General features: G+C 52.7%; 3 protein-coding genes across 15 annotated transcripts in view; 2 read left to right on the top strand and 1 right to left on the bottom strand.

The window, feature by feature from the left end:
- Positions 1–221: 221 nt before the first annotated feature.
- On the top strand, positions 222–8,232 carry LOC102567700 (zinc finger protein 436). Of its 6 annotated transcripts, XM_059714219.1 has the most exons (6): positions 523–829; positions 1,654–1,753; positions 1,916–2,004; positions 3,227–3,332; positions 3,677–3,796; positions 4,522–8,232. In XM_059714219.1, exons 3-6 carry the CDS (start codon positions 1,981–1,983, stop codon positions 5,955–5,957), a joined length of 1,686 nt encoding a protein of 561 aa, XP_059570202.1. In that variant the 5' UTR covers positions 523–829; positions 1,654–1,753; positions 1,916–1,980; the 3' UTR covers positions 5,958–8,232. The 6 variants fall into 6 exon arrangements, with proteins under 6 accessions (XP_059570200.1, XP_059570205.1, XP_059570202.1 ...); XM_059714217.1 differs by lacking the exon at positions 523–829 and adding an exon at positions 222–513 and having other exon boundaries at positions 1,654–2,004; XM_059714222.1 differs by having other exon boundaries at positions 522–829; positions 1,654–2,004; positions 3,683–3,796.
- A 259-nt stretch (positions 8,233–8,491) lies between these two features.
- On the bottom strand, positions 8,492–22,703 carry LOC106738142 (general transcription factor II-I repeat domain-containing protein 2B). 4 transcript variants are annotated; one of them, XM_059714202.1, is made up of 6 exons: positions 22,365–22,405; positions 19,500–19,534; positions 19,368–19,409; positions 13,589–13,721; positions 12,508–12,618; positions 8,492–10,441 (listed from the first exon to the last, which is right to left on the bottom strand). In XM_059714202.1, exons 4-6 carry the CDS (start codon positions 13,620–13,622, stop codon positions 8,610–8,612), a joined length of 1,977 nt encoding a protein of 658 aa, XP_059570185.1. In that variant the 5' UTR covers positions 13,623–13,721; positions 19,368–19,409; positions 19,500–19,534; positions 22,365–22,405; the 3' UTR covers positions 8,492–8,609. The 4 variants fall into 4 exon arrangements, with proteins under 4 accessions (XP_059570185.1, XP_019336565.2, XP_059570184.1 ...); XM_019481020.2 differs by lacking the exon at positions 19,500–19,534 and having other exon boundaries at positions 22,365–22,703; XM_059714201.1 differs by having other exon boundaries at positions 19,368–19,534; positions 22,365–22,379.
- LOC106739887 (zinc finger protein 501-like) overlaps positions 22,665–23,340 on the top strand; it is a 20,147-nt gene continuing 19,471 nt past the window's right edge. For 2 of the 5 annotated variants that reach the window (XM_059714225.1, XM_059714224.1), the window contains exon 1: positions 22,677–22,864. In XM_059714225.1, coding sequence (XP_059570208.1) covers positions 22,736–22,864 — 129 coding nt within the window. In that variant the 5' untranslated portion in view covers positions 22,677–22,735. Of the gene's footprint in view, positions 22,865–23,137; positions 23,339–23,340 lie in introns of all 5 variants that reach the window. The other 3 variants (XM_019481037.2, XM_059714227.1, XM_019481041.2) reach the window with 3 other exon arrangements.

The raw sequence follows: 23,340 nt of genomic DNA, 5'->3' as shown, positions 1-23,340 counted from the left end.
GTCCCGTGGTTATGGGGAAATCTGTTTGGAGTTGTTAAAAAAAATAGCCTTCTTTGTTGCGGAAGGAAGAGAAATGTCTGCTGAAAGGCTCCCAGAGCAGAGAAGAGAACCGCTCTGGTTACTGTTTTTTTTTAAGGCTCTTGTGATTTTTGAGCCATTCTTGTGATTTTCCTGTGGCCTAACTCGTGACCGTTGAAGGCTTGCTGCTGGCAGGCTGCAGTAACATCAGTCACCCCCAGCTCCCTGCTGCCATGCACGTGATGGAGGGAGGGAGAAGATGCTCCCTCCCTCTCTGCCTCTCTCATTCCTCCCATCACGAGGTGAGCAGGGGAGCACAGCAGGCAGAGGCTGCAGCTGCAAGGCCTCTGGGCAGCCCCAGGTCCCTTGCTGCCCTCTCCCAGCCAGACCGGGAGGCAATTGCTCCAGCAGCTGGTATGAACCAGGATCTCTGCTCTTTCTTCGGAGCAGCTCGTGGCAAGATGTTTCGCCACCCTAGCTGGTGTTGCAGCTCGGGTTGGTATTGAAGGACACAGGAAGGGGCTGGATCAGCTGAGAGGTTCTGGCTGGATGCTGGGAGGAGGGGAGGCAGGAAAGGGGTTGAATAAAGAACCAAGGGACCAGAGACTGAGCATCTCCTGGCGGTGACAGAGGGGGCACAGGAGGCAATATTACCTGCCCTACAATCCAGGAGCCCAGGCTGAACAGCTGATTCACCCCTGGCACAGGCTGCACCGAGAAGAGACCTTTATTAGAGGGGGGACTTTCTCTGGCGGCTGCAATCAGCCCCCAGGGCAGCCCCGGACACCAGCTCCTGACCCGGAGACTCCAGGTAATGGAGACAGACCTGGGGGAAGTGCTGGGGCAGGCAGGGCAGGGGTCTGCACACACCGCCCCTCTGCACCCATCTCTGCTCCCCGGGACAGACACTGTCTCTCACTCTTTAAAGCAGTACACACACACACTCTCACTTCCAAAAGTAGTACTTTCTCTGTCTCTCTTTCTCTTTCCCAGGAGCAGTACGCACACACACACACACACACACACACACGCACGCACACACTCATTCTCACTCCCTGGAGCAGTATACACACACACACACACTTATTCTTACTCCCCAGAGCAGTATATACACCCACTCACACTCACTCCCAAGAGCAGCACACACACTCTCTCTCTGACTCCCAGGAGCAGTAGTGCTGTTAGGAGCTGATCCAGCTGCAGGAAAACTAATGCTAGGAGCGGGACAGTGACACTGTCCCAGACCAGGGGAGAGAAGACAGAAAGAGAGAGCCAGGCTGGATGGGGCAGCAGGAGCAGGCAGTGGGGAGGGAGTTGACCAGCTCCAGCCTGGTCCAGGCCCCTTCCCTACAGCCACTCTGGGCAGAGTCACTGTCCTGTGACCAAGGTAAGGAGTAGAGAGAGGAAAAGCAGGTCCCTGCCTCTGCCCCTGCCTGGTGTTTGTGTTGCTGAGGGGATGGGCAGTCCTTGGGGACAGTGTCTGGGGAACCCACAGGGCAGCTCCATGGATCCTGTTGATTTCTAGTGCTTGGGCGAGTGTTGCGGGGAGGGTTTGCAGATGTCTGTGAGTTCAGGTCGTGGTAGGAAGGGCTGGGGCCATGCTGCAATAAAGTGACCAAGCATTTTTCTATCCAGGCAGAGTCTAGCAGATCTGTCTGCAGAGGAGAGCAAGCTGTGGAAATCAATTCTTGCAATGGATGCCGTTGTCTTTTGCTTGACAGCTCGACGAGCGCTGGTAGCTATTGATGTCCAAGCTTCTTGCCAACTCAGCATTTTCCATTGACATCAGAGGAATCACAGCTCTTCCTCTGGAGCGGGATCTCAAAGGGCAGCAGGAAAACAGCTTGGAGCCCATTTTCAGCCCCCTGTTCCCTGTCATCCCTCTCTCTCTTGACAGGCAACAGAATAACAGCTGTGTTCGGGCCCAGATCGTCCCATCCTTGTAGCAGACGGGGAAGGGAAATGGCTGCAGCAGATTCAGCTCAGGTGAGCAATGGGCAGGCGTTATCCTGGAGGGGCTGGAAGCGCACAGGGCTAGGCGTGGGACAGTGAGGTTAGAAGCTGCGGGAATGCTTGTATTAAGCAGGGCCTGGTTTACCTGGTCAGCCCTATGGGTGGATGGGCAGGGGAGTACCCTGCAGCATGCAGTGTCACCCAACAGTCTGATTCAGCTCTTTCTGATTCAGCCTGTCTCAGCATGCAAATATTTCTCCCTTCAATCCAGGCTCTAACCTACCAAGGGAGCTCAGTTAGTGTTGTTACCTCCATTGCACATTGGGGCATGCCCTAAGCACTAGACAACACCCTGTCCAGTGATAGCTTGGTCAAATGGCATGCTGAACATAGCACAGTCTGCCCTTACATGGCTATAAACAAGGAGCAGACACACATTTATTGCCCTACACCAGTATAATTCAGCAGAATCTGGTGTAGAGTCACCACAGGAAAAATCAGGGTTAAAACTACAGGTATGTAAACTACTAAGGTGCAAGGTAGGGACAATATACTGTAATAGTTCCTACTACAGACATTTTGCCAGAAGAGCTAGTTGTCTGCCAACTTCAGACACTGGTGTGACTTACATTCGTGTACCAAAGGTGGTGTGATGCCTGTGAAGTGTTTTCTACAGCTGCTATTTCATAATCTAGTAGCAGCCTTCAATTCCCTGAAGGGTGGCTCCAAAGGAGTGGAACTGTTCTCAGTGGTGGCAGATGACAGAACAAGGAGCAATGGTCTCCAGCTGCAGTAAGGGAAGTTTAGGTTAGATATTAGGAAGAATTTTCTCACTTGGAGGGTAGTAAAACACTGGAACAGGTTACCTAGAGAGGTTGTGGACTCTCCATTCTTGGAGGTTTTTAAGACCCGGCTAGACAAAGCCTTGGTTGGGATGCTGTACTTGGGGATGAGCCTGCTTTGAGCAGGGGCTTGAACTAGATGGCCTCCTTCCAACCCTAATTTCTATGATTCTATGATCTGACCATTCTGGTGTTGCAAGAGTAGTGGCAAGAGCAGAGCACATCCTGGGGCAACATCACCAAATAAGGCAGGGGAATGGGGAATGTGAATCTAACTGGGGCGCAGTGGGAGCTGTAAGGACGTTGTGCATCAGGGAATAGAGAAGAGACACCAGTATGGGTCCCTTGGGCCTGAGTTGGTGGGACTGAGGCTGGTGCAGCAGGTGTTGAGCAGGGAATATTTGTTGTTACAGGGTCCAGTGACCTTCAGGGAGGTGGCCCTGTATTTCACTGATCCCAGTCAGAGAGCCCTCTACAGGGAAGCCATGCAAGAGAACTATGAGAGCGGCTCCCTTCCGGGTAAGGACCTGCTTTCCATTGCTCATGACAAACTGCTCTGCCTCTGACAGGCTCAGGGAATGGCTGCAGCTCAGGGATGCTAAGAGGGACCAGAGATTTCTGGACTGAATCAGAGCCCACGTGAGAGACAGTCCTCTCCTCCCACAGGATAAGATTGGAGAGATGTGGAAACGGATTAGTCCTATTCCTGCCTCCATGCTCAGGGCTTTTCAAGGGGCAGAGAGGAATTTCCCAAGGGTCCCCAAGACTGTTTCCCATCCACTCAGGCAGCTGGACCCTATTTCCCCAGCCATTCATGTAACCCGGACCTAGGATGCTGTAACCTCACTTCTGTTCTGTCTCAGGAACAGGCTCTCCGGTTCCCCAGCCAGAGGCAGTCTCCCAGCTGAAATCAGAAGAAAACCCATGGGTCCAGGACCTCCAGGGCTGTGAGGTGAGGGAGATCCCCAGCAGTGCCTGCACAGGTGAGGCGTTGGTTAGACTGGCACAGAACCCATCACCCAGTGCAGGAACTGGCTGGGGCCACTACGAATGCCACGTCTGCACTCCCGGTTCTGCCTTGTCTCCTCCCCCGGGCTAGGATTGTCCCAGCAGGTGTCCTAGACTCCCAGCAGAGGTTGCTCATGGCTCAGGCTATGGTCACCTTACAGTCAATTTAATGGTAGGGGCATGGGGAAAAAAAATCCATATTCACTGGAAAGTTGCCAAGTGCATGTATTAGATGCTTACTATGACCAAGCAGCCCTCAATGGGGGAGCTTTGAGGGGAAGGCTCATGCCCCTTATCCTCCCCAGAGGCCAATGTCCCTGGCTGAACTGCTGCTCCCAGGACCTCCTCGTTGAGCAGTCCAGTGCTTCATGAGCATCAGGGAGCTTTTTCCAATTCACTGTCTCTGTGACAAAACTGTAACCTGACTTGCAGCTTCTTCACTGGTGCCTGGCAAGGACTCCCCCCCCACAGTCACCTGCCTTCCCCTGAGGGTGGGGAATGGAGGCAGAATCGGTCCTTTCCTCATCTCACCTGTCCAGAAAGGACTCTGAGGAAGGAGTCCCTGCTCCCAGCTGTTTCCAATGGTGACTTGGTTCATGGCACTAGATTGTAATGCCCCCCAGCCAGGTTTCATTCCTTGCCCTGCCATGACCCCCTCCTTCTGCAAGGCAAGGGGTGACTCCTGTCCTCTCTGTCCCAGCAGATAAGGGGACAGCGAGCAAGAATGAAGATGAGGGCCCTGAGCATGCAGAGCCAGACAAGCTGTTGTTGGGAAGCTCCAAAGGAGACATTTCCCAGTGTCTTGATGAGGATCAGGCTTGCGAGAGCCCTCGGGGGGAAAACCAGGCCTGCCTAAGGGAGTCTTTCTTGACGTCTCGCACTGAGGCCCTAACCCACAAGAGCCTGCGCCCCCGGGAGAGGCCCAGCCCCTGCCAGGACTGTGGGAAGAGTTTCCAGCAGCGGGTCAACCTCTTGGCCCACCAGCGCAGCCACACGGGCAAGAGGGCTCACCCATGCCCAGATTGCGGGCGACGCTTTGGGGCCTTCTCCAATCTCCTGCGGCACCAACGGGCACATGTGGGCGAGAAGCCCTACCAGTGCCCTGACTGCGGGAAGGGCTTTGGGCACAGCTCAGCCCTGGTGACCCACCGGCGCATCCACACAGGGGAGAAGCCATACCGCTGCCCTGACTGCGGCAAGCGCTTCAACGTGGTCTCCAATCTGGTCCGCCACCAGCGAAGCCACACAGGGGAGAAGCCCTACACGTGCCCTGACTGTGGGCGGCGCTGCAGCCAGCGTTCCCACCTTGTCACCCACCGGCGGCTGCACACAGGTGAGCGCCCCTATGCCTGCCGGGACTGCGGCAAGAGCTTCAATGTCAGTTCTGACCTCATCAAGCACCGGCGCACCCACACTGGGGAGCGCCCCTATGCATGTGGGGACTGCGGCCGGCGCTTTAGCGGCAGCTCCAACCTCATCACTCACCAGCGCCTGCACACGGGCGAGCGCCCCTATGTGTGCCCCGACTGTGGCAAGGGCTTCACCATCAGCTCCAAGCTCATTGCCCACCAGCGCACCCACACTGGAGAGCGCCCCTACGCATGCACAGACTGCGGCCGGGGCTTCAGCGACCGGCCCCACCTGGTGCGGCACCAGAGCACCGCCCGCCGGGAGAAGCGCTACACATGCTCAGACTGCGGGAAGGGCTTCACCACCAGCTCCTACCTGCTCACCCACCAGCGCAGTCACACGGGTGAGACGCCCTTCATTTGTGGGGACTGTGGGAAGAGCTTCGCCGTGGTCTCTAACCTGGTGCGACACCGGCGAGTCCACACGGGGGAGAAACCCTTCCGGTGTGGGGAATGTGGGCGGCAGTACAGCCAGCGGGCTCACCTTACCACCCACCAGCGCGTCCATACTGGCGAGCGCCCCTACGTCTGCCTGGACTGCGGGAAGGGCTTCAATGTCAACTCCTCCCTCACCAAGCACCGGCGTGTCCACACCGGAGAGAAGCCTTATGTCTGCCCAGACTGTGGCAAGCGCTTCAGCCAGAGCTCCAATGTCATCACCCACCGCCGCCTGCACCATGGGGAGGACACCCAGCATGCCCTGGACCAGACCCGGCAGCAGGATTGAGGCCCAGGCAGAGCCAGGAGAAGGATGAATCCTGTTCCAGAGGTTTGCATCTGTTCATGATGGCGCAGGAACAAGGGAAAGGATTTCACTTGGCCAGCGCTAGTTTTGGTGCCAAAGTCTAGAATTCTTGACTGCATGGAGCTGGTCAGCTGCAGATGCATCTGTTTAGGCTTCCCTGCTTCCTGGTAATCAGAGAGAGAGAGAGAGATTGCCCTCACTGCCACCACCGCCACCAGTCGTTCCATCCCCCTGGAGTTACGACTGCCCATTCCGCATGGCGCCCACCTTATCCCTCCCCTCCTGCTGGGGGGACAAAGAGCTCCATGCCCCTCCCCTCCAGACATGTTTCTGCAATCACTTTTGCTCCCCAACTTCTTGCCACATCTGGGACACTTCCCATCACATTAATAAAACTCCTGCCCCCCACAGGCAACTTGTGCTTGCTTGCAAACCGCCGGCAGCCTTGGACTGGGGTTGTGCACAGATGAGTGCAAGGGGGCCTTGCAGCAGGCCTAAGGGCCAAGTCAGATGTGTTCAGGGGATGAAGAGTATGGGGTGGCATTTTGGGGAGGCAGGAGGGGCCTGATGAAAGAGGCAGGAAGGAGCACAAGACAGGAGCCTTCAGTGGTGCAAATGACCTGAGTTGTATAGGAGGGATTGTGGCTGCCTTAAAAGCCCTTGCTCTCCCCATCTGTACTTCTCAGGTTCCCCTTTTTAATGACAAGAAAACTGAGGTACAGAGGGGTGTAGTGACTTGCCCAAGATCACCCAGCCAGGCAGTGGCAGAGTCAGAACTAGAGCAAAGTTCTCCTGAGCCCCCAATCCAGGGTGCTTCCTGCTGGATTTTCCTGCCTTGCCTTACAGGTTCTGTGTTACTGCTTCCCACCCCAACACACCTGGGCTGGATCCTTCCTGGTTTTAACCCTTGGGGGAAAACTGTAGTTCCTGTGAACAAGCATTTGAAAGTTTTAACAGAACTCTTTTTGCTGGTGGGATCAACCCCTCCTCTTCTTCCCACTCCCTCCTGAGCAATTGGCCTTGCTAACACAGATGTTCACAGAAGCTGCTTCCTGACTCATCTGTGATGTCTACTTGAGGAAACCAAGTTTGTGACCCTCTGGTGTGATTATTCACACCAGAAGCCATGACCCACTTACCCTGCTGGGGGTCAGAGAGGCCACATGATTGTTCCCAGTGCATCAGTGCTTCAAAGCAGTGCCAGGGCGTGTGCATCATCTGAAGAGTTAAATATGTGGAATCAGAGATTCACTGAGCCCTTGGGAATCGAGCATGGTCTTAATGGAGCCAGAAGGGGTGGGTAGGGGAGGAAGGGCCATGTGCTGCTTGCAGGTGATTGGAAAGGTTGGAGGCTGAGGGAGAGGACAACTCGGAGCTTTCCTTGGGCTGTTTAGCACGTGGGTTGGATCATGCCACAGTAGCATAGGGCCGTGATGTGAAGGCCCTGTGCCTCTTATAAAAAGGTGCCTCCCCTCCAGTTTTCCTGCCTCCACTGGGTCACACAACAAAGAACTGGAAAGTACTTGTAGGCCCCTGAGCTCCCCGTTCCCTTTGCCATTCAGGCTGCCTAAGTGTAAATGCCAGGCATGTTGCTAAAGATGGACCTGCCAGCCACATTGTAAAACAGGACCACATCCATTTCATAGTTCAGGAAGACAGCCCCAGACTGGGTCTCACACCCTCCTGCCTGGACTGACCCTTCCTAACATCCCCAGGAGCCTCTCCATCTCTGCAGCCCTCACACGGTCCCCTCCAACCCCCTTTGTCCCTTTCCTCTTTGAGGTCCTAGTTCTTCCCCACCCAGCTATGTCCACACCCAGTTCTACATACCATAGGACTCTGGCCCTCTTCTGCGGTGGGCAACTTGGGATCACAGCATTCAATCCTACTCCCTCCCTACTGCCTCCCAACTGTTTTCTGTCATGTAATCGCAAGTACCAGGACCACGCTTTCTTCCTAGACCTCTCACACCAACATCATTGGTAGCAGCATCAATTCTGGAGTCTCATGATCAGGCTCCTGCTGTGGGATGTTTTTATTATAATTTTCATGAAACCTTGTGAAGGGAATAAAAAAGAACAAAAGATGAACAGCTAGAAGAGAAACAGTGATGGGCTATGGATAGATTCCCAAATACCTACTGTAAGCCCTGACCACCAGCCCCTCGGATGCCTTAAGGACAGGAGGAAGCCTGTGATACCAAACTTTCACGCACAACATGAAGGTCACTAACATGCCAAGAGGGTCCACTGGCTTGGAAACAACCAGCTGGAGATTCTGATCTTTGATTTTAATTGTCATCCTGCCACCGGCTGGGGAAGTAACATGCCATGGCCCCTGTCAGGATTCTGTGCCAGGGTGGGGTGGGTCTGTAAGAAAGGAGCTGTCCCTCTTCTGATCCACCGCAAGGATTAACATTTCTAGTCACATCTTACCTGCAGACCGCATCTCTCTTTCTCTCTCTTTTTTTTTTTCTGAGTGGATGAAATGGAAATAATTAGTTTTTAATACAAAAATTGTATCTTTTGTTTTAATACAAAGATGAGGCATAAGTAAAACACCTACAAATATAAAAGAAATAGACACATATAAGTCTACAGGTAAAATATTACAAAACAGTAAATTAACAGCTTTTCAATGTGAAAACTGTGGGTGATCCATCTTCTGTACAAGAATATCAATGTCAACTGACTCCTCGGTTAAGGCCAGTCGAAGCAAGTGACCAAGGGATTCATCTGTAAGTGAACATCGGTACTGGGATTTTATCAGCTTCATTGTAGACAAGGCATTTTCACATAGGTACGTACTGCCAAAAATCGATACGATCTTTAAACCAAGGTCTCTTAAATGGGGGAAACGATTCTTTGCCACGAGTTTAAAGAAGTCCTGCCCTATTTCTTGCCTGCTACCTAGGAAAGGGTCGGCTTGTAGATCACACAGCTCAAGTTGTATGTTGGAAGACTGATTTTCAACTGGGGCTCTAAGTGGGTTGTTGAAAAGGATTAGTTCATTTTTTAGTAACTCAAATTCAATAAAGCGATTGTCAAATTCCTTCACCATCGCGTCTACATTGGATGAGAATTCTGAAAAGCTTATGCAGTCGAAATTTTCCATTTCTTTTACCAATTCCTTGCAAGATGGGAAATGTGTAAGATCACCCTTTTCAATAGCAGCCTTAAACAGCTTAAGTTTACTACGAAACCCATTCACACATCCAAAAAGGTCTGATATTGTATGATTTTTACACTGCAATTTTAGATTCAATTCATTTAAGTGGGTAGTCATATCTGTCAAGAAGGCTAACTCAGACAGAAACTCAGGAGACAAAAGTCTCTCTTCAAGCTCTGTGGTGTCAGCTTTCACTTGCTCTCTTAGGAACACTGGAATTTCTTTTCTGAGAGCGAAAAACATTACAAGAACCTTACCAGCACTCAGCCAACGAATTTCTGAATGAAGAGGCAAATCTCCATACACAGACTGCATTTCTTCCAAAAATGAGCAGAATTTCCTTTGTAACAAAGACCTATTTCCACCACGAATGAGATTGGTAACCTTCATGACCACTTTCATAGCTTCTACTTGTTTCACCCATTTCTCACACAAAGATTCTTGGTGAATTATATAGTGAATCATGGGACACACAACACCAGACTTTTTCAGAAGACCTGATAATCCAGCTTTGGAACCAACCATAGCCCTAGCACCATTTGTGACAATACAGGTACATTTGTTAAAACCTCCGTGTTCAATCACGGTTTTCTGAAGAGCTTCAAATATATCTGCTCCCTTGGTGGTGTCGTGCAAAGAAACCAGAGACAGCAGCTCCTCTTTTGCTGAGAAATCTTCCTCCACAGTTCTGATAAATATGAGAAGCTGACTCATATCAGTTTGGTCAGTGCTCTCATCTAATAATAATGAAAAATAGCAACACTTTTTCACGTTGAGCAGTATCTTTTCACATATTTGATTGCTCATATCTTCAATTCTCCTGGCCATTGTCCGATGAGACAGTGAAACTGTTTCAAAGTTTTTCACCATCTTCTCATTACCGAATGCCTTGGCCATTTCAATTGAGCATTCTTTCACAAGAGCCCCATCACTGTATGGTTTCTTTGCTTTGGCTAACAGCAAAGCCACTGCATAAGAAGCTGCAACACTTGATAACTTTTCCTTTTTAACTGCAGGAACGAGTACAACTGGTTCTCTAAATTTATTTTTCAGGTCTGTTACCACAGCTAATCTCAAATCCCCGCTGTACTCTTTATATTTTTCTTCATGTAAAGTTTGATAGTGTCGCCGGAGGTTAAATTCCTTCTGAACAGACAGCACTCGTAAGCAAACTAAGCACTGAGGTTTTCCATTGTGCTCAGTAAACATATAATCCACTTCCCAACGTTCTTGAAATCTTCTGTTTTCCTCATCAATTTTCCTTTTTTTTGACATGTTCTTTCCCATCATCACTGTCCCTTGAAAGAAAAACAACAAAATCTCAAAACAGGTTTTTTGGGGCACCTCTCTACCATGGTACATACTTTGAAGTGAACTGTAGCATTGTCAGAGACAGCATGGGGACATGGGCAAACCCAACCATGCTATTCTGCTTCCTAGAAAAGCTTCCTCTTACTCACAAGTTCCCCACAAGTTCACTTATTTTGTTGGAGATCAGTACTAATCGCTGTTCCCCAAAGACATGCTGATATGATTTCATGGTAATAGAATCCCCATGATAGAAAAAAAATTGATTTTTTTTTTTCATATTTACTATTTAATTTATTTTTTATATATGGAAACTAGTTGCAGCCACTGCCATTTGGATAGGGACTGCCATTTGGAGAGCTGTGGCTTAAAGAAAAGAAATGGCCCACCAAAATGTTCAGATTAAAAAAAAAATCCAGGAGCTGAATCCTTCTCCCCACAATAAATCCCTCCCTAGAGAAGAGTGGAGGACCCTAATTCACATCCCACCCAACACTCAGTGGAGTGGGATCTACAGTCAGTTTTCAGCCAGGCTGGGAGGGAATCCGTGTGTGACTTGTGTCAAAAAATGACACTGCTGGGGATAAATCTGAAATGAGCCAGAACTGGGAGAGTTCAGAGGTCCTCATTGGAAATCCCACCTATCTACTATGCCAGGGGTAGGCAACGTTTTTCGGCCGGAGTGCCAAAAACCCCCACAATGCCTACCTTGGAAGGTGCTGGAGTGCCGGCATGCCAGAAAAACAAAATGAGGGCAGGGGGTACATGGCAGGATGCCCTGCTTGTGTCCCTTGCCCCCCAGCCCTGCTGCCCCTTGCCTTCCACCAAAGCCCCTGCCCCCAGCCCTGCTGCCCCTTGCCCCCTGTCCAGCTGCCCTGTGCTTCCTGCCCAAAGCCCCTGCCCTGCTCATGATCCTTGCCTGCCACCCAAAGCCCTTGCCCCCCACCCCTGCTGTCCCCTGCCCCCCACTCAAAGCCCCTGCCCCCCAGACTGGGCTCTGTGGCTGTCAGCAGCTACCAAGAACCTGAGTAAACTGCAAACATTTGCTGCCTCTCTGCCCCGCCCCAGCTCCAGCCCCAGGCTCCGGGGAGACAGCACACACTGGCAATGCTCACTGTAGTGCTGCCGTCGCCGCTTCTGCAAAGCAGTACTGGAACCCAGTGTGGCAGGGCACAGCGGGGGGTGCAGAAAGCTGCCTGCTCCCAGCTGCCCTGGCCACACTAGCCCTGCAGGCGGGGGCAGCAGCGAGGGGCACAACCCTGCACTGCTGCCCACGCTGCTCCCATGCACATAGGGGAAGTGTGGCAGGGCAGCGGGGAGCTCGGAGCAGGCAGCTTTCTGTGCTCCCCGCTGTGCCCTGCCGGGTTCCAATGCTGCTTTGCAGAAGTGGCAAGGGCAGCACAGCGGCAAGCCCTGCCAGTATGTGCTGCCTCCCTGGAGCCCAGGGCTGCGGCTGGGGCTGGGAGGCAGCTGGGGCCAGGGCGGAGAAGCAGCAGATGTTTGCAGCTGGCACAGGTTCTGGGTAGCTGCTGATAGCCACAGAGCCCAGGCTGCTTGCAGCAGGGCTTCCATGGGAGCAGCCCCATGGCTATCAGCAGCTACCCAGAGCTGGGGCCCGCTGCAGCTGGGAGGCTACAAACAGCTGCTGCGCTCCCGCCCCCAGCCTCAGCCCCAGCTGTCTCCTGGCCCCAGGCTACGGGAAGGCAGCAGGTGCTGGCACTGCGCCTGTTGGGGCCCAGGAGGCAGCAACTGTCTGTAGCCTCCTGGCTGCAGCCAGCCCTGGCTCTGGGTAGCTGCTGATAGCCACGGAGCCCAGGCTGCTCCCAGCAGGACCTGCAGCCTCCCAGCTGCCTGCTGGAAGCAGCCTGGGCTCCCGGCTGGTAGCAGCTACCCAGAGCTGGGGCCAGCTGCAGCTGGGAGGCTCCAAATAGCTGCTGCCTCCCTGGCCCCAACGCGTGCCGAGGAAAATGACCTCGTGTGCCGTGCTCGGCCCACATGCTGGGGGTTGCCGACTCCTGTACTATGCATACAAGGGTACATCTGACTAACCCCTCACCTGTGATGTCATTTGAGAACTCCATTCCCTCAGAGCACTGGAGAGCTGGGACCCAGGGGTCTTGGCTGTATTCTGGCTGGGAGGTCATGCAGGGTATATAAATCAAATTCCCTGTGGAGGGGAAAGACAACAGGCATGGGCAGGAGGAATCACACATGCAGTCACATTCCTAACAAAGGGTGTCCTGAGATTCAAATTAAACCCCTTGTCTGTACTGATGGCAGTAGGAGGGTGGTGGGGATGGGGAAAGGGAGGTGGAATCTAAATATGGGGATGGAAAATCTTGGAGAAGTGATTTATGAGTGCATGTTTGTGAGTGTGCACGTGCTGGAGGATTTTGGAATTTGCAGCTGACAAGCCAGGATGTTAATCCTACGGGCAGGTCTGTCTCCAAACCTCCAGGGGCATCCCCATGGATAGGGCAGGGCCCAGACAGGGAAGCGAACAGGGAGTCTGTGGCTATGACTCCACTGCTTGCCTGGCATTCTGCAAAGAGCCACTCTTGAGCAGGCCCTGTCATCACTGCTGACCATGCCAAAGAGAGAGGTCTTGAGAACAGTGGCTGAGCTTCACCACCTCATTTGTGGAGTGGGCCCTTGAAGAGTGAGGGTGGGCAGGTGGAGCATATTGGAGGAGGCAGTCCCTAGTGGCCCTGACATATTCCCTACCCACACAAGCTTCAATTCCAAGTTTGGGGCAGGTGGAGCAGGAGCCCATTTTTCCATGGCAGCCTAGAGAGCAGTATGGGAGCCTGTGTGGGAGTCTCATGGGCCAGAAACAGCTAATGGAAAACACAACAGACAGGGGGAGGTCACCTCTTCAGCACCTCCCAATCCAAGTCTCAGCATTCTCCAGGGATGCAGTGCTGCACCGTGGTGAGGTGACAGGATACAGCAAGGAGAATGGGATTCTCCCAGATCAAGGACAGGGGAGGAAAAGGCGAAACCTTCCTATATCTTAAGGAGGGACGGGATTATGGGCTTCCTAAACCTTGGGACTAGGGAAAGACCCTGAGCAGAAGCCAGCTTCAACACTCTAGTGACACCAGAGATTCTCAAAACTCAGGGCAAGGCATTCTTACACAATGAGTTCACCATGTCATAGTTCTCTTGCATGACATCCCAGTAGAAGGCCCTCTGAGCAGGGTCCAGCAGATCCCATTCTTCCTGGGTGAAATAAATGGCCACCTCCTCGAAGGTCACCAACCCATCAAGCTATAATTGCAAAGACAAAAGTCAAAAGCATTAGAAGAATTTTAACTGATGCCGTCATCAGGTGCCTGGGCCTGCCACCAGCCCTGACACTGCAGCTTGAAGAAGCACAACCCACCCTATTCATCTCAACGAAAGTGTTGATTCTGGAGTCTAATGACAGTGACTAAAGCATCAACATTGCTAACTATTTCAATGTTGATTAAAGCAGGGGAGGAAGGAAACATATTATAAAGTTCTGCTCCATCTACTGTGAGCATTACATCAACTGGACATCACATTATGCGATGCGGGAAGGACCCTGCTGATTGCCCCCCAACTTAGCAGTCTCCAGAAGCTCACTCCTATAAAGTGAGGTTAACTCATGGCCCATGGGCCCCTGCCTGTGTGCCACTCCCCTTACTGCTCTGGCTGCTGCTGCCTGGTCTCAGTGCTCCCCACTAGATTCCAGTTCCTGCCTCTGCCCCTGGAGGCGGAGAGGTCCATGGGGTTAGCAGGGAAGCCAGCATGGCCCCTCACTGCTCAGAGGTCAGACAACCCTGACTTAAAGTGATCGACATGGATAATCACAGGCATAACTGGCACTTCTGGCGCCCTGGGAAGAGGTGCTAAAGAGGAAGGAGTAGTGAAGTGAGCACCTGAGAGCACCCCCAGGGCTCCCTGCCTGTCCCTCTACCATACACCTATCCCCTGCCTGTCTGTTGCCACCCTGCCCTCCAAACTTCAGAGCGACACAGCACCACCTCCCTGTTTCCCTTGCCACTCTCTCTCAGCTGCGAGGGCAAGTAAAAGTCCCACCCCAGCCAAGCCTAGCTCCAAACCAACTAATGGCTGGGAAAGAGCACTGTTTTGGTTCATCAGGAAATGCTGCTGAGCCCCACAAGGCCAAGTGCAGCAGGGCTGGGGGGAAGAGTCTGGAAACACTACATCTCCCAAGTGCCCCAGAACCAGCACAGCTGATGGGAAGAGGGAAGAGAGGAGATGTGTGTATAACACCTAACATATAGAGGGGGGGAAGGAGAGAGGAAAGCCTTGCAAAAATAATGAAAAATGTTTGAAGGTAATTGTGTTAGAAAAAAAAATACATTACTTATGGGAGCTATATGTTCAGGTGTAGAACACAAAAGGAAGGGGAAGCAGTGAAAGAATTTGTCACAGACCCGAAACTAGGAAGTCAGTACTGTGAATATGGAACACTCACAGGCTCTTTCATTAAAGACCCAACAGTCAGGGATGTTATCATAAAAAAGAACAATAAGTGATTAAGAGAGGGACCTGACACTGGAAAGTGCAATACAGGTTTCCCTCGATTTATGCGGGTGCCATATATGTGAATTCGCTCTTATGCGATCACCCTTTTTCTACCCCAAATTCCTTATATGTGAGGTAAATTCACTCTTATGCGATCAGGGCTCATTTCTCCCCACTCACCCCAGACCCTGTGCTGCGCCGTACTGCAGTGCAGGCAGGTGGTGTCAGCTGCTCCTAGGTCTGCTGCAGCAGCTGGGATGAGCGGGGAGAAGCAGGGCCCCGGGAGGTTTGGGGCACGGTGCAGCCCAGCAGCTACAGGCAGCTGGCATCGGCTACTCTTGCAGCTACTGCAGCAGGGACTGGGGTGAGCAAGAAGCAGAGGCCCCGGGCTGCAGCAGGAACTGTGAGTGGGTGCAGGGCACGGGACGGAGGAGGCGCAGCTTTTGCTGCTACATGCCCCCTGGGAGGGCTGCAGGCTGGGGGGCTGTGCTGGGCTCTCAGATCTGTGCGTAGGACAACAGGCTGCAGCTGCAGGCCACAGCTGGCAGTGCCACAGGCTCTTCCTGAGGCTCAGCAGGCATGTTGGGAGGGCTAGGGTGAATTTTGGGTGGCAGCAGCCCCCCTCCCAGTGCTGCCACTACCACCGCCCACCTGGAGCTCCAGGCAGAGCATGTGCCACTGGCCCCAGCCTTGCTTGCAGGAATGAGGTGCTGGCGCTGGGAGGGGGGCTGCTGCCACCCCAAAATTCACCGTAGGGCCCCCCCTCCCCAACCTGCCCGCTGAGCACCAGGGAGAGCCCGGTAGTGCTGCCAGCCACACTCTGCAGCAACTGCCTGCTGTTGTCCCACACGCAGATCCAGGGGCCCACGCCCCACCCCCGGGAAGAGCCCAGCACAGCCCCCCAGCCTGCAGCTCTCTCAGGGGGCACGTAACAGCAAGAGCTGCACCCCCATCTCATGCCCCGCACCCTGCACCCATTCACAGTTCCTGCCACTTTGCTTCCTACTGCAGCCCCAGGAGCTGCCAATGGGCCGCGCCACAACCCTCCCCCTTCGCTAGTCCCAGCCTTCCTCCCTCCCTCCCAGCTACGGGAATGTATCCCTATTTGTTACATTATAACGAGGGTTCGCTTTATGCAAATTCAATTTACGTGCCATTCTCTGGGAACGCACGTACCGCATAAATCAAGGGAAACCTGTACGTACATGTCATACTGCAGAACGAGCAGAAACACAAGTGAAAAGTCTAGAGGAAGGCACACAAGAAATGACTGAGTGCCATCACTAAACCAGCTGAAAAAAGGCCAAAAAAAATTAAGCTTGGTAAGTACAATACCATGGGAAGCCAAAAACAAAATGTCAGTGATATGGCAACCAGCATGAGTGTAGAAAGTATCCAGCATTCAGGCAAAAACGTAGATGTTGTAATAAACCAAGCCATTAATCTAATGTGCAGGGACAGTAGGAACATATATGTGTGTCGCAGGGCACCTCGGTACCCCTGCTCCTAGAAAGGAGGAACTGCCAGGGAGCGAGTGAGCGCGCCCTGGCCTGACATAACGAGCCCAGCTGAGGGTTGCTCAGGTAATGAGCGCAGCTGCGGGTTGCCGGAGCAACCAAGGGGAGCCAGCTGCCTGTAGGAGGCAGGGCCTGGCCCTTATAAAGCTCAGGGCTGAGGCCAGGCTGGCGGTTCTCTGCCAGCAGCCGGAGAAGCAGGAGCTCCCTCGGCTGAGATATGGAAAGGAGCATAACTCGCAAGTACAGCTCGTGATAGCCCTGAGAGGATGGGCACTATGGTTTAGCCAGGGAGCTTTAGGTTTGTGTTATAGCCAGGAGGCTCTAGTTTACGTTTGGCTCTGTATATTACACCTGGAGGCTTGGGTGAGGCCTCAATCACAGGGACCCCAGAGAGTGTGGGGTGCCCTAGCGCCAAGAGGGCGCATTATTGTCATAGCGCCAGGGAAGGCGCAGCTTGCACGCCAGTGCATGAGCGACTGGCAGCGAGGAGCGCGGCCAGTGGGTCGCGGGCGCAGCCCGTAGGTTGTGGACGGGGACCGAGACCCCGGATTGCATGTGGGGGAACATAGCCCCCTGTATAGCGCCAGGGAAGGCGCAGCTCGCACGCCACTGCGCGAGCAGCTGGCGGCGAGGAGCGTGGCCAGTGGGTCGCGGGCGCAACCCGTAGGTTGCGGACGGGGGCCGAGACCCCGGATTGCGTGTGGGGGAACATAGCCCCCGGCCCCAGGAAAGGGGCGGTATTACTGAGTAGCCCAGTGTGGGCACGGCGAGCCCCAGAGAGGGGGGGAACGCCCTTGTACAGTATTGAGTAGCCCAGTGTGGGCGTGGCGAGCCCCGGAGAGGGGGGAACGCCATTGTGTATTACTGAGTAGCCCAGTGTGGGCGTGGCGAGCCCCACAGAGGGGGGAACGCCATTGTGCTTTGTTGAGTAGCCCATTGTGGGCGCACGGGCATAGCGAGCCCGGCCGCAGGCTAGTGCAGCAATACCCCTCAGATTAAGGCAGGGAGCTGCGGTTGCCCCGGAGAAGACAGGGAGTAGCAGCGCGGTGAGCCAGAGTCAGGGAGGGTATCCGTGCGGTTGGTCTATAGGACCGGAGGCCCGCTAGAGAGTCCCGGAGCGGAACCACACCGGCAGGGGAGGCCCAGAGTGGGCTAAACGGGAGTCCCAGCAAGAGGCTGGGCACGAGAGAGGGAGCCCAGAGTGGGCCACATTAGAGAGGAGGCCCGGGAAGCGGGCGTATAGACCGGACAACGTCCATTACATCTGCGAGGCTTGGGGCGTGGTATTAGGGGCTGGTAGGAGCCACGCATAGCCCATAAGGCTAGGGCGCTTGGGTAGCGCCCATTGTACGGGGAGACCCATGAGGGGTCCAGGAGCTGACAGGCCCGAGGAAACACAAGGCAGCCTCCCTATTACATATTCAATCAAGACGTGGCGGGTGAGAATGGAGGGTGCCCTCGGGCCGGAGTAGCGCGGTGAGAGGGCCTCAAGGAGATCACGGCCCTCTGCGAGGACCCCGCCGTGACAATGTGGTAAGTGCAAAGGGACTCAAGGAGGTAGAGCTGTTCCCAAATGTAATTCAAGAAGAACTGAAAGGGTAAAAAAAACTTGGCTTATTAAAATGCAGACAAATAGCACTTATGTAACTCAAGATAGGTCGTGGGTTCAAACATCAAGATAGTCTTTAAGCTAAGCTCCCTTAAATGTGGCAAGTGATTCTCTGCTACGAGTTTAAAGAAGCCGTGCAAGCATCATTTCAGTTAGGAGCGTGAATCCTGGCATTTAAGATACAAGGGAAAACAAGAGAACAAGAATTTGTTTTGATACACAGAGGAAATCAACCAGTTCGGGACTTGTACATGAGGTACTTGGTTTCACTGAGGGGACATATTCAATATACAGGTTGAAAGATGGCACCGAACCATAAAGGCCCTAATACCAACATGTGAAGATGTATTCACAGGGAATGGGTACCTTCCAATACCATACAAAATATGGTTAAAAGAAGATGCAGAACCAGCAGTACATGTCACATGAGAAGTCTTTTTTTTTTTTTTTACAAACTAAAATAAGTCAGCAAAGTATATCCGTAGGAAACTAGAAGAGCCTGTGTCCATTCCCTGGTAACTGGAGGAAAAATGGGGAGGGACTACAGCTGTCAGAGTTGAACACAAACTTTTTTTTTTTTTTGAGAGAGAGAGAGAGAGAGAACACTTTCACTCACCCACAAGAAAAAAAGTACTGTCAGAGATGGCAGGAGCAGATGACAGAACAAGGAGCAACAGTCTCAAGCTGCGGCAAGGAAAGTTTAGGTTAAATGTTAGAAAAAACTCTCTCACTAGGAGGATATTAAAGCACTGGAACAAGTTAACCAGAGAGCTTGTGGGCTCTCCATCCTTGGAAGTTAAGACCTGGCTTGACCAAGCCTCGGGTGGGATAATCTAGTTAGGGATGGTCCTGCTTTGAGCGAGAAGTTAAGACTAGATGACCTCCTGCGGTCTCTTTCAACCCTCATTTTCTGTGATTCTTCAGCAAATCAGATCCATCACCAGAACTTTGGCAGATTATTTTGAACACAGAACTCCAAGACCTGCACTTCCAAGACACCATTTGGAAGACACTGCTTCCTAAAACTGCCTTTTGGAATATATTAAGCTCCAGAAACATTTCACCATACAATGAACCAGATGCTAGAGGGTCTGAAAGGCTATACTGATTATACAATCTAGGGCAGCAGGGCCACTGAGCATCAAGAACACCTAAGAAAAGTACTGGATATTGCAAGAACTAACAACCTTACCCTGAAAAAAGACAAATGCCAGGTTCAAACAAAATACATTAAATATCTGGGCAAGCAAAGGATCTCAAAGGGAATCTTACCTGGTAACTTAAAGGTTCAAATGATACTGAACGTGCCGAAACCTGAAGATAAAAAAAGGCATTCAAAGTTTGCTAGGAACGCTGAATTATGTCAACAACTTTATACCTAACTATATAGTATGCACAACTTACCTAAAGCATCTTCTCCACAAGGGCACAGATAGGGCCTGGATGCCAAACATGAAAGTGAATTTAATAATCTAAAATATATCAGCTCCAGTGCTACAATTCTTTGACCCACTAAAAGACATCAAAGTGTCCACAGATGTTTCAAATATGGATTGGGATTAGTACTATCATAGCGTCATGGGATTGATGGTTTGCCAGTTTGATATGCATCTAGGGTTACGATAGGCAGAAAAATTATATGCACAAATTGGGGGGGAGGAGGGGAAGATCCTTAGCCTGGCTTTTATGGATGTACAAGGATGTACAATGCCTTATTGCTGCAGAAACAGATCACAAACCACTGACTGAAATACTGAAAAAAATGACTCAAAAGTGCACCAGGGATGCAGTGACTACTTCTGAAATTACAGAAGTATGATATGACCTTGGAGTTCCTACCTGGACATCACTTACTTACAGGTACACTTTCATGAGTATAACCTCTATCAAACAGTCCACAACTACATGATCTGGAACATACTATAACCATACATTATGAACATGATTAAAACATCATACAATGTATCTGCAGGTATTTGGGATGACCTGGTGATGGAAAAGGATAAAGGTGAAACAGTGCAAGCAGTGATACAAGCCATAAGAGGAGATTTAAAAAAAAAGAATCACCCATATCCCACTTATGCATTCTCAACACAAAAATGAATTTTCAGTGATCTCAGGAGTACCCACAAGTGCTACACAGGCAGTAATTCCTGCGGTAATGAGAAGGAAAATTTTGGAATGAATTCGGACATCTGGGAATGACTAAATCAAAAAGCAGAGCCAGAGATGTCTACTGGACAAAGGGAATAATGATACTGAAGATATGGTGAAGAATACATCAGAAGTATAGAGATATTGAGCAAGAATGAATAAATACCTCATATACAACTTGCTAGTCCACCGGACAAAGTGGGAATTGACATGTTTGGTTTGGGAAGACATGACAATTATACTGGGCTACCATACTAATTTTCTGGAAGTACAGACAAATGAAGATACCACAACAACAACAGTTGTCCAGCATACTAAATCTATATATTGCACACTATGGAATTCCAAAAACTGCAATTACTGTCAATGAACTGCAGTCCAAGAATAGGGAATTTCTAGACTTTGCTCAAATGTATAACTTTTGACACAAGACATCCAGTCCCAAATATCCTGAAAGTAATAGCAGGCAGAATGTAAAGCATACACTATGAAAATCTGTTTTTTTAAAAAGCAAAGTTTGAAGGAGAAAACCCATACTTGGCTCTACTCAACTACAGACCTACTGTTGCAATGTGGAGTCACCTGCGGAGTTGCTCTACAACAGGTGTATGAAAGCATGACTACCTGACATGGGAGCAAAAGGAAGAGTAACAAAGGAGCCTGCAGAAAAGACTGGGAAAGTACAGTCAGATGCAGAATTACAACAAAGGGGTAAGGCCACTTCCACAGGTAAAAAACAAAGATTCTGTTCAAATTTGGAAAGATGGACATTGCTGGTTACAGTTACATTAATCAAAAAGGAGTCACCTCACCCATATTCCATGATCACAGACAAAGGATGAATCTTAAGAAAGAACTGCAGATATCTGCTCAAAACACCTGACAATCAGGACGATGCCAGTGAAACAAACAGAGACACCAGCTGAAAATAATTAACAAGTTGACCCAGAATGTGACCAGGAGACTGAACGTTCAAATTCAGGTAAGGATGGATGTAGATAAAAGGGGTCTGTGATGCAGTACAACAGGAAGGATGCTGAAAAGGATCAGGAGAATTGCCAAGACATGTTGGTTCAAATCTGCAATAGTTTTTATCTTACAAAATTCCAGACTGAAGCAATAATTATAAAAAGAGGATGATGTGATATAGAGTAAGTCCTCTCGGTGTCCAGGAAGTGTTGCACCCACCAGACAGCTTGAGAACATCCTGGTGCCCTAGGGTAGAACAGCAAGAAGGGCCGTCCCCAAACCATTGCAAGGGAGGTAGCAACATTGTTACCTCCTTACTGAAAACAGTTCTTCATGTGCCTGACATACATCATAAAGAGTTGTCCGCAAGCCACAAACCTCATCCAGGTACCGCACTCGTTACACTTACTGCTGGTTATATGCAGCAAGGTCAATTATACCAAGATCAGGAAGAGACAGACACGCAGCTATCACGGGATAGCTCAGATGGCTGTTAGACATGTGTCAAGGCCAGGCAGTCGGAAAGCAGGCACTATTTGCAGACAGCAAACAGCTTCCCAGAACAGATGACCACGGGCGACACTAACTCAGTGCCAGCCACCTTAACGGCTCCAGTAAGCTGCATATCCACCCCCTCCCTCGAGCGCCACTGCAGTCCCCTTCCCCTGCCCAATCTGCTGCTCCTGCTCTCCGCTCCCAGCCCGATCCACTGCTCTGCTGTCCTCTCCCTGCCCTACCAGGAGTGGTGAGGTGCTGCCAGCCCCGTCCCCGGTTGGTCGCGGCCCCAGAAGTTGCCCCGGGCACGCGCCACAGGCTGCCCCGGCCCCTTGGCCGACGCAGTTCACGCGTCTGCAGCTTCGCCCATGACATTTTGGGCGAGGTTTCTCCCCTGGGCCTTGCCGAGTTCCCCCCGCGTTGAGGGCTGGGCTGGGCTGGGCTGCCCACCACGGTTTCACCTGGTCCAACGCGCCAGTGTGTGTCTGCCCTGGTCCCGGTCCCGCTCCCACTGCTCCAGCTGCGCCCCTGGTGCCAACCTGCGCCCACACCAGGCTGCCGCCCCGAGAACGCCACGACAGCTGCCCGCGCCCGCCCCACGCCTCCCTGCCTGCAGGCCTGGAGCAGCCCGAGCGGGGTCCCGGCACCTACCAGCAGCTCCCCGCTCCTCCTCTGCTGGGGCCGGGGCCGGGGCCGGGGCCGGGGCAGGGCTCTGCCCCCCGCCGGGGCCGCCTCCTGCAGGGGCAGCGGCGTTGCGGGCGGGGAGCCGCGGCCCGCGCCACAACCCGGCCCCGCGAGCTGCGCAAGATGGCGGCCGGGCCCGGCCCGCGGGCCGCACGAGCCCCCCGCCCCCCCCCGGGCACGCACCGCCGCGCGGCCCGCGCCCCTCCGCGCGCAGCGCTGCCGCAGGCCGGGGCTGGGGCCGGGGCCGGGCTCCAGCACCTGCCAGCGCTGCGGGCCCCGCGGCCCGGCCATGCTGCGGGGCGCAGGAAGCGCGGGGGGGCGGCGGGGGGGCGCAGGAAATGGCGGCGGGGGAGGCGGCCGGGCCCCAACCCCACCCCGCCCCGCCGCCCCCCGCACCGCACCGCACAACGCCGCGCCGCTTCTCCCGCCTGCGGACCCGGCCCGGCCTGGCCCGCAAGCCCGGCCAGGTAACCCCCGCCCCGCCGAGCTCCTGCGGCGTCCCACGGCCACCGCCCCGGCCTCGCCGCCCTTGTTATCACTGTCCTGCCCTTGTGTGCTGCTGTCCTTACACCTGACGTTTTTATTGTCATCGTTGCTGTTGCTGTTCGTGGTGTTACGCGTGTTATGAGTGCTGGTATTACTATAGTTCATTGTTATGATCATTAGTACCGCCCTGCACGTGGTCACTGTCGCTGTCATGATCATTTCATTTCTGTCATGATCATCCGTATCATTCACAGGACTCCTGTCATTATCCTCACCCTCATGGCCTTCGTCCTTCTCCTCCCCGCCACAGAGGCATAGACAGCGAGGGCAGGAAGGGAGCTTTCTGGAGCCAGGACCCGCTGGGTAACATCAGAGGCTGGTCCCGACCCCGTGGTCCGGCCCGCCACGTGTGCGGCGCTCTGCCAGCCACGGCACCCCGGAGGCATTGGTGACAGGT

Source organism: Alligator mississippiensis, chromosome 11 (genome assembly GCF_030867095.1).
Source record: "Alligator mississippiensis isolate rAllMis1 chromosome 11, rAllMis1, whole genome shotgun sequence".
Taxonomy (NCBI): Eukaryota; Metazoa; Chordata; order Crocodylia; family Alligatoridae; genus Alligator; species Alligator mississippiensis.
This window is presented reverse-complemented; position numbering and strand designations above follow the sequence as displayed.